General features: G+C 35.5%; 1 protein-coding gene across 1 annotated transcript; it reads left to right on the top strand.

The window, feature by feature from the left end:
• The first annotated feature begins 617 nt into the window (after positions 1–617).
• On the top strand, positions 618–1,970 carry LOC138334070 (multifunctional-autoprocessing repeats-in-toxin-like). The gene has a single exon (XM_069282785.1). It carries the CDS (start codon positions 618–620, stop codon positions 1,968–1,970), a length of 1,353 nt encoding a protein of 450 aa, XP_069138886.1.
• Positions 1,971–11,620: the final 9,650 nt, after the last annotated feature.

Below are 11,620 nucleotides of genomic sequence, written 5' to 3'. Positions count from 1 at the left end.
GGGAATACCTTATACAATATTCTACTTTTATTCTATCACCATCCTTTGTTTATAAATAGTAGCAATGAAAGTTCTGTATAGTAAATCAAAGGTTTTACTTTCTTTATAAAATCCCGTATACATAATTATGCTTTCAACAAAATTTTGTTTTATCATAACAGTTCAGTTAAAACAACAAGGAACCCCACGCATATCAATTTTAACTATCAAATGATAAAAATTGTTAGAGTAAAATTTAATAGATAAACATGAATAGTGAAATAGGTACCAGAAGATAGTGTAGTCGTATTAAGTCTATTAAATAGGGAAAATGACCCTTAATTAGTCCTATATCAAAATCAAAACCAATGATAATAAAAAAAACAAAGAACAGAAACTAAAACAAAAACAAAGACACAATTAAAACATAAATCTTTTAACTTATCAGTTGTATTAATGTTCTACAATCTATCAGCATGAAATGCACACGTCATACAACAAAGTCTCATTCATCGTGAAATTTAGTGGGGGTTTCATCTCCAATGCCACATTAATGGCGCTCCACTATCACACGTCAACTGCATGATTACCTGAATCTGAAGCCGATCACAACATACCGATAACTAGATAATCTAAACATGGTGACAATTAATCATAAAGGCTGGACTGAAAATGATGACGAACGACCTCAAAGGCTTGACTGTGGACTGAATATGATGATGACAGGTGGACTGAATATGTTGATGATCCATCGCAAAGGTGGACTGAATATGATGATGATCTATCTCAAAGGTGGACAGAATATGATGATGATCTATCTCAAAGGTGGACAGAATATGATGATGATCTATCTCAAAGGTGGACTGAATATTATGATCTATCTCAAAGGTGGATTGAATATGATGATGATCTATCTCAAAGGTGGACAGAATATGATGATGACCTATCTCAAAGGTGGACTGAATATTATGATCTATCTCAAAGGTGGACTGAATATGATGATGATCTATCTCAAAGGTGGACAGAATATGATGATGACAGGTGGACTGAATATGATGATGATCTATCTCAAAGGTGGACAGAATATGATGATGATTTATCTCAAAGGTGAACTGAATATGATGATCTATCTCAAAGGTGGACAGAATATGATGATGATCTATCTCAAAGGTGGACAGAATATGATGATGATCCATCTCAAAGGTGAACAGAATATGATGATGATCTATCTCAAAGGTGGACAGAATATGATGATGATCTATCTCAAAGGTGGACAGAATATGATGATGATTTATCTCAAAGGTGAACTGAATATGATGATCTATCTCAAAGGTGGACAGAATATGATGATGATCTATCTCAAAGGTGGACAGAATATGATGATGATCCATCTCAAAGGTGAACAGAATATGATGATCTATCTCAAAGGTGAACTGAATATGATGGTGAACTATCTCAAAGGTGGACAGAATATGATGATGATCTATCTCAAAGGTGAACTGAATATGATGATGATCTATCTCAAAGGTGAACTGAATATGGTGATGATCTATCTCAAAGGTGAACTGAATATGATGATGATCTATCTCAAAGGTGAACTGAATATGATGATCTATCTCAAAGGTGGACAGAATATGATGATGATCTATCTCAAAGGTGGACTGAATATTATGATCTATCTCAAAGGTGGACTGAATATGATGAGGATCCATCTCGAAGGTGGACAGAATATGATGATGATTTTCCTTCATCGTGGACTGACCACAATGACGATCGATCCCAAAGGTGGACTGATCATAAAGACGATCGATCCCAAAGGTGGACTGATCATAAAGAGGATCGGTATCAAAGGTGGACTGATCATAAAGACGATCGGTATCAAAGGTGGACTGATCATAAAGACGATCGGTATCAAAGGTGGACTGATCATAAAGAGGATCGGTATCAAAGGTGGACTGATCATAAAGACGATCGACCCCAAGGTGGACTGATCATAAAGACGATCGGTATCAAAGGTGGACTGATCATAAAGACGATCGGTATCAAAGGTGGACTGATCATAAAGAGGATCGGTATCAAAGGTGGACTGATCATAAAGACGATCGACCCCAAGGTGGACTGATCATAAAGACGATCGACCCCAAGGTGGACTGATCATAAAGACGATCGGTATCAAAGGTGGACTGATCTTAAAGCCCTGATGTTTTGGTAATGAAAATCTTGAGAACAAAAAGAAGTGCTCCACGACTGTCACAAATTTAATTGTTAATTTCTGTTTCTGTGCTTAGTGCTTAGCATTAAGGGAGTGGGACGACTAGTTTTCTCGTTGTCAGTATCATATGACTGGGTGGAGTGTACATATCTGTGACATGCTTTAGTGATATAGCACTATAAAATGGGTAATATGTTGAATAATACAAAGAAACTCAACCCGAACATTCCACAGTCTCCCAAAACATACAGGCACTCACAACATTGTATGGAGAGGAGACCGTTTTTACGTTACTATCCTATAACTTGATCAAGAACGTTAGTCAACCAATCAAGTTCTTAAATGATCACAGCTGTTTAAAGCAATCAAATCAGCCAACTGTTTCCTTAGCTAATGTCCTTTATTCCTATCTTATTTGAGGGGAAGTAAGATACATACGAAACAGCAGGGAAGACCAACGAGAGAAATCAGATAAAGCGTCGCAGTACAAGAAGGTAGTACCATCCATAGACAGTGCAAGAATATAGTACCATCCACAGGCAGTAAGGTATGTCTACATTATTCCCATCGAGTAAGGTTTGTCGGTGCAAAGTTTGCAAGGGAAACATTTTTAGTTTAATTACGACTTATTTTGATTTCCTCTGTTCTAACACGAGCGTCTCGTGTGTTGATTTATTGGCGATTCCTACAGATTTATGTTAAACATTCAGTCTCTTCTTGTGGTTTATCATCAAGAGAGATTGGCATTGCGTTATAAATATCTTTACCTACGTGAACCTACTATCGAATTATAACTCCAAACCCATCTAAACACAAACAGTGGGGAGGGGGCAATGGTACCATAGGCAATATTTCTTCACGTGAATTTCACGTGAACATTTCATATGAAACAATAACTTTGTTTCTTTGAATATTTCAACGTCATATTAACAGCCAGGGTCATGTAAGGATGACCCCATGTAAGCCGCGCGTAGCGTGTGTGAAGTGCGAGGTGCGTGTTTTGGGAGACTGCGGTATGTTCGTGTTGTGTCTTCTTATATAGTGGAACTGTTGCCCTTTTTATACTGCTATATCACTGAAGCGTGCCGCCGAAGACACCAAGCAACACACCCCACCCGGTCACATTATACTGACAACGGGCGAACCTAGTCGTCCTACTCCCCATGTATCGAGCGGTAGCAGGAGCAGAATCTATCGCTTTTATAAACTATGGTGTGTCTCGGCCCGGGGATAGAACCCAGAGTCTACCTCACGGGGCGAACGCTCAACTCAAGGCCAAAAGTGAGGCGGTGCCAAGGGAGGCATTATGACACATAAAGTCAGATAGGAAGAAGAGAAAAGATAAGATCCTAAATTGAGTAGCCTTTTACGATCATGCAAGAGGTAAAAATTTCATATGAAATTCACATACAGAAATACTGCCTATGAAGAATATCTACCATATCTTCAATACATCGTTAAAAGATTGATGGGTTGTCGTCATTCTCTCTGATTTGTTTCCTTCTTCTCTGTTGATGTCATTGTCTGTAGTAGGTTCATATATCAACTATTTAGTACTGTTGATATGTGTATTTAACTTCACACTGTCTGAAAAGGAATGTGAAATGGATCGCTATATCATTTGAAACATGTTTAATGTAGAATTCTAACCTTGTAATGAAAGCAAAACCACAGTTGATGGGCCATGATGTATGTAGAGATTTCCCAACAGGTAACTTATTTTTGTCATTTAATCAAACTCTAAAAGACACTGCATTATTGTAGCTTTAGCGGTTGCCCTTTCAAAATCTGAAAATTTGCCAAAAATAGTTAGGATAAGCATGATATAAATACAACATAAAATCACTAATTGGGGAATATATTCCATACAATTTTCTACGATGGCGGTCAGTTGTTAACCAACATATAGAATGTCGTACATACAACATATATATCTGTCAAAAATAAACCTAAAAGAAAACATTCCGTTTTTATATGATTTAAATCACCAACTATCTGTTATAAATACAATTAAAAAGAAAATGGACCATGAAAAGTAGTCCGAAGTTGCAAACCAATATGGAATCAAAGGAACTTGACTAATGAGAGTCGCTGTAGGTGTTTGCAATATGCGGGGTATAAACATCGTGAAGACATAAACGTTAATAATCTGCTATTTATCACCTGATTGGTTTATATCGTGAAACATGGCTAGGTATGCGATAAATAAGTGTTAAACCCTTGTATGCTGATCGTGATATGTGGTTGAATATGATAAAGAAAGCTCTCGTATAAAATCTAAATAATGACGTCGTGCGATTACTCTAAAATTTTATCATGATTTCAATAAATACCATTTTGCTGAACGGAGAATTGTTACATTTGGATAAAACCCATAAAGAGGCATTTAAGATTTTCCTAACTTGATTATATATATATTCGATAACTATGATCTCAAAAAATGATAACTTTACTTAGGTGTTCCATTTTCAGCAGTCGTACCTGCTGAATTAAAAGGACCTTACAGGATCCAATAGCCTTCAATCTACTGATATATAAATGAAGTGTGAAATGAAAAGTTTTGTATCATGCAAAACATAAAGGTACGCAATAAGAAAACGTTAACAATAACCTTCAATAAGAGGTCAAAGTTTACTGGCATTACGGCATAGACTTTATAACAAGTAGTTGAAAGCCGGATATTGAGGTACCGCTTGATAGTCAAAAATTTCTTACATAGGAACAAATATGTCTCCCTTTTGCTGTTATTGTCCCAAGCAGTACTTTTATTATATTCAGATAGTTCTTTGCAAACACTATCTCTGTGATTCGTTCTTAGTCTGGCCATTATCATAAGAAAGCATAGAGCGCATCTATAAGCTTTTGTATCGTCTACATACATATTCATATACAAAAAGTTCGTTCCATTAAGCGGACTAAAGCTTCTCGCAGAAAAGAACTACAAAAAAATGGAACAAAGGAGAAGGTACGTTAAGACTCGAATATGGCCCCAAAATTAATTCTCCAGTAAAGAACAACATATTTTGCCATATAACAGTTGAATACATTTGCTAACACATTACATCCCGAAAATATCCCGCATGTGCTAATTATGTTCACTATCACGTCATCAACATGCAGTTTTCCGCCATTTTTCACAAAAATCCTTGAAACATCATACTTTTTGAGTGGTTTTCTCTAAAAATGAATGTGGCCGCCTTCGTGAAGCAGAAAGAGATTTTCACACGTTGTGTATCGTGTATTTACGCATATCTATGCAAAATATAAAGTTGCTCCAAGGTGGCGGCCAAATCCATTTCAAGCCTTTTCTAACCTAAAGATGATGAATTTCTAGCAAAATTTGGCGAGAAGAGGAAAATCATAAATTTGATGACGTCATAGGTGGAGCACATCGTGTACATGGTTATAAAAAGTTGTGTTTTGATGAATGGCAAGTATGAGAGTATTTATGTGAAATTGATGTGGATCAGAGTTAATATTTTTCGGCCTAAAAAATTAAGGCCAAATACTGGTCCTATCATATCTACTCCTTTCTAACACTTTCATTCGTTCAATCAATGGAAATTTCGAGTGTTTATCATGGTTACTAGAGCTGAAATAAAAGAAAACTACTTTTATTATTAATCGGTGAACGATTAACTACTTCTAATACAATAGCCTCTTACATGTAACATATAGCTGATGATTTAAGGGGCCACATAGAGCCGAAATAATATTGCATAGTATTTTATATTTTCAGTTGAGTAGCTGGAATAATAGCAGTCTATGCGAAATATACCTCACAGATAAGTCAACCTGGTATAGTTTTGAAAAGATTGCATTGTTGTGCGTTTTATATTTAAAACCATTGACTCAGTATCTGTGTATTGGTTATGCTGTACTCCCATTCTTGTAGACACATGCTTACATTGCAAACGTCAATGATAAATCTCTACTTAAAACATACAAACGCATCCCTAATAACTATCCCGTTATATACACCGTACGTGTATCTATAACACCCTTTTACAGCGGTCTTTATACAAAAGACTTTATTTTGTTTAGTTCTCTAGCTTTTCTTCTGATCTTCAAACAAAATTCTCATGAAATTAGAAAAATTGAAAAAAATATTTTTTACGTCTTTTAATTTGCTTTCGACGGTGGTTAAAATCTATTTCCATCTTAAAATCAAACCTTCGACAATAAACGCCAGCTAACTGTTAAAACTAATGTGTAGAAAAATAATTAAGAGCGCTTTAAAATTTGCAAAAATCTTGTTTATTGGTTTTCGATAAACTGAAGACGAAAACAGGTTTGCTTTCATTTCCCGCAGACGATGAAAAAGTGAAAACACATTTTTGTTGACAAAGGTAATTAATGGAGAAAAAAGAAAGTGCTTAATTAGCAAAGGTTACAAAACGTGCGAACGAGTCTCAGGAACAGAATGTAACAGTGGGTGTGACCTTCCAACGGCGGCTAGGTCAGAGAAGAAAATGTTGCTAAAAGCAATGCTTTTCGAAGTTAATTCCTTGTAAAAACCAGCATGGGGGCTAACAATCGATGTGTAAAAAAGAGTTTTTAGATTTAAAACCTTAATTAATTAATTGAAAGTATGTGTGGAGGAAGGAAGTAAGAATGGACAATTGAGTAAACGAACGAGTATAGATATTTTAATGTAATCTCTTAAGGTTGTTTGTACTGTGCTTTGCAACATAAAACAAGCTTTCTACCATTACACACACAAAAAAAAAGATTAAAAAGTACGAATGTTATATATTGGTTGAGATTACCTTACAAAACATTACCTCTAATGACTAGATCATATTTACTCTGATATAAAACGAAAGCGATGCTAGTTTAATTGTTTAAAATAATTAACATTTGTATAACGGAGGCAAATGTCTTGTTTACGAGACGAGTGCGAGTCTAAATACGTTTTCATGAGTGTCAGTATTCCATGAAAACTTTTAACGATTCCATAAGGGATGGGTAGTTATCTTCAAGTTAAGATTATACTTGTGTTATTTAAAACCCAAGGAGACAACTAAAGGAATTATTAGCCTGTTTACCAAACCTATTTTGTTTTCATACCTGGCTAATCATATCAAAGTTCAGACCACAATGTGTAACGTTACCTTTCAAAGCTCGTATAATAGGTATCTTGAAACCTTTCCAGGTAGCATAAGGTTTATGTTTTAACAGTTTGTGTAATACCAAACACATCTGTTTAAATGTGGACATAACCCAAAGACTAAACTGTTTATATAATGTTATGTGACAACAACACTCACTATAAAACATTGAAGTCAGAGGCGTGCAATGATACAGTAAAATGTTGGAATGGTGTTTTAAAAGGAACACCTATATCATGTAGATGATGACAATAAAATGTTTTGATGATCAAAGTGAATAGATGTGAAGTGTTCCTGAAAATAATCCGTGTTATATGACATACCAGATATTGATTTGTTTGTCTCCATACTAAATTTTCAACTGAAAACATTTGTGTCATGACTACATATCCAGGAACGTGTGCAGTTACTGCTTCCTGTTTTGTGGAAGCAGTTTGACTTATGGTATTTTTTCCTCCTTTTAGCCTCATCAGCCACATCTTATCAAACGTTTGATCAAGAGAAAGCAAATGGGGTGATTGTAGTACCGTCATGGACAACTCGCTTTTACTTTACCAAGGTACTTTAGACCAACAAGAACAATATTACAAATGCCGGCTTCTGAGACAAAGGCTCATGTGCTATGGAGAAGACTAAGTATCATGATCTGTCGTATTTCAGGCAAAACCTCAAAAGTAGACATTTCAGACGACGCAAACAGTGTCATCTTATATTCTTGGAGAACATGTACAAAACAACAACACAATGTCTATTTACAGGAAAATGTGTTGTGATCAGCGCAAGATTAATTAAATGTTTCTATCTGTAATCGTTGTGTTAGGTGCTATGTTCTATTACTGATGTTATAACCGTTGGTGTCTTTTCTTTTGACCCATTGATACACTCCTTTGACTTGTTCGACTTAGGTTAATGGAATCGTTTTACTTTTGTAAAATCAAACAAATATTATCTCTGTTAACATTAAACTTGTTTTACTCGAACAAATGGTGTTGTCTACAGTTAGTCAGGAGACCTTTAATGTATCGATCAGTTCCGTTATAACAGAGGAACTTATTCTGTGGTGTAATAAGATAGGCAGACGTTTTCTATATTAAAGAATACCTTATAGTTCCAGAGATATATATTTTCGGAAGGTATTGGTATGGCTCGGGAGGTCGCCAAAAATGGAAACTTTTACACACGTATCATGAATCTAATATGAAGGGAAACGATTGGTGATTCTATTTTTCATGCGACTAATATTTGCCTTTGTTTCTTCCCGTTTGGAGTTTTCTGTCGATGGTCAATCAATCGATCAGTTGAGATTCGGACCGTATCATTAGAAAACAAAAGTCGGTCAAGTACCAATGCGCCGTAATAACTAGTCAGTTATTTTAAGTGTTAATCTAGTGTTATAATGTGCTTCATTATCAAACCGTTACATTTAAATGATTTATAAATGAAGCGACGAATTGAATGCAAGGAAAAATGTTGATATCAGTTCGTCAGGCAAATATTGCTCAAAGGTGAAAATTTGACGTGTAAAAGACATCGACTCAGTGTTCATATATGCTGGCCAAGGTCCAACCATTCCCGAAGACGACATTGATGACCCCCGAAACCCCGATGGCACTTCGAAGCGTCATGTCAAAATGGCGGGATGTTTACATGACTCTAACATGCGCACTGATTATTATGTTTCTAAACTTCCGTGGGTATAAAAAAAAAATTTCCCCGCTGTTGAAGATTTACTGTTTGATTTAGGAGATTTGAAAGTTATTTCTATAGATTGTCATGTTCAAATCAATAGAAGAAGATGAGAATTGATATTGATTTTACGCACCAGATTAGTGTGGTGTCGTCGTTCAATTCCACATTCCAGAAAACTTTTCTAGAGGCAATTTAGATTGAGTAAAACATGTTACTTCTTCTGCAAAAGAGTTATCAACTAATGAAATTCTTTACCAGAGGAAATGGTGTGTTCTCCATCTCTAAACACCTTCAAGTCAAGACTCAACAAGTAATGGAAAAACCATCCAGCAAAATTTCAGCCATCATTCTGACGAAAATGGTACAAATCTGGAAAAAAGATGCTCACAGGAACGGAGAGTAAACCTTGTGATATTCTAAATAATACATATATGGTTTTTTATCCCAGTGTCTGGCACTTATGTATGTGTCAGTATCTTCAATATTATGAGGATAAGTAACAAAGTGTATATATTCTCCTGTTCTTTTATCAACGGGAAAGGATTTCAACATTAATGAAATGACTATATATATATATATTATTTTAAGAAACCGGAAGTCCATAGTACGCGTTAAGAGTAAACTATGTCATTTCTTGAAGAAACTTTATTACATTTCCACAAGCAGCCACATCTTACCAATAATGTCAACTGAGCGAATGCTGAATGAAAGATCGCGGAGTTTAAAAGATATCGGTAAAATTCTGGAAGTTACAGACTTAGAGAAGTACAAAAGCTTATGTAATGTAAGGCGTACCTGGAATCGTAGCGTTATCTGTATGATTATGGATGTTCCAATATTGCTATTATTATCAATAGGTTGTGTAAACAGTTCTTGAAGCCGGTACCATGAAGGCAATTACAGAAGGTATCCGCTTGATCCCTACCGAGTTGTCGTTCCTTGCACTCACTTTCACGAATGGACGGCCTGGTAATGTAGTTCCGGAAGTCCTAGATATTGGTATATTATAGCTCAGGAAACTTACTTTCGAATCAAGCAACATTTAATCGAATCAAGCAAAGTTAACAGAAAAATCCTGCTGTCAATGACAATGTAATTATTTACGTATTATCTACAATGTATATCATTTTGTTCAATGACACATGGAGACAGCGATCAATGGGAAAGCATGTCATCTCCTCTGACGGAACGGCTGGGGTTTGGATGATATAGGGGTAAAAAATTGAATTTCGTCAATATATTTACATAAAGACTATAACAATAACAATAAAGCGAGACGAAATATTGAGCAATTTAATTACAAAGCGAGATATTCACAGCCAGAGTAATAGTTTAATGATGGTATTTTATAATGGTAAGTACTAGTATATTTACATGCAATTAAAACATCGTGATCGATTTATGAATTTGATGATCTTCTAAATGATTATTTTACGTTTTGAGATTATAAAAACAAAAACTTATACATGGGGGAAGCCGTAATTATCTGTAAACTAACTTACATTCATCGATCAACACTTTTATGAGCGGTTTATTATCTCTGATTTAGTTTTAATTGAAATTTTACAATAATGAGCATATACGTAAATTATTCCTTTGGTAGCAGTTCGTTCAACAAAACCTCAGCTTGGTTTGGTTCAGAGGATAAAAAAGTCGTTAAATGAGCTAGAGAAACATAAAAGGAATCTTAAAAATACTGATGAAGTACCATATTCTACAGTACTGATTTCTGGACTTGTGTAATGACCCACTTTGCATCTTATAAGTTAGCTGATATAAACATTATATAAAGTTGCTTTATGTATATATAGCATATTTAGACCCCGACAGAGATACCCACTATCCCCGCCTCTTTCTATAATCATGGCCAACCTTCATGGTTCATCCTTTATGACGTGGATGTGACGTTAAGGAGACCAACAACACATAAGGACATCAAATAGTAAAACAACACATCTGAACATCCAATGGTCAAACAACAAGCCAGGACATCAAAGAGTAAAACAACACATCTGAACATCCAATGGTAAAACAATACGCCAGGACATCAAAAAGTAAAACAACACATCAGAACATCCAATGGTAAAACAACACATCAGGACATCAAATAGTAAAACAACACATCAGTACATCAAATGGTAAAACAACACATCAGGACATCAAATAGTAAAACAACACATCAGAACATCCAATGGTAAAACAACACATCTGAACATCCAATGGTAAAACAACACATCAGGACATCAAATAGTAAAACAACACATCTGAACATCCAATGGTAAAACAACACATCAGGACATCAAATAGTAAAACAACACATCAGAACATCCAATGGTAAAACAACACGCATGGACATCTAATGGTAAAAAAATGTAAGTTTTTGTTTGTAGGATCATTTTAGGACGACCTGTCCTGTATGTACTGCGTTGTCTGTCGGTTTGTTTTGTTGGTAGTATCATTTGAGGACGACCGGCCCTGTATGTACTGCGTTGTCTGTCTGTATGTTTTGTTGGTAGTATCATTTGAGGACGACCTGCCCTGTGTGAAGTGCGTTGTCTAACGGTCTGTATACAATGTATATATGTTTTGTTGGTAGTATCATTTGAGGGCGACCTGCCCTGAGTGTAGT

This window comes from Argopecten irradians, chromosome 10 (assembly GCF_041381155.1).
Source record: "Argopecten irradians isolate NY chromosome 10, Ai_NY, whole genome shotgun sequence".
Lineage (NCBI taxonomy): Eukaryota > Metazoa > Mollusca > Bivalvia > Pectinida > Pectinidae > Argopecten > Argopecten irradians.
This window is presented reverse-complemented; position numbering and strand designations above follow the sequence as displayed.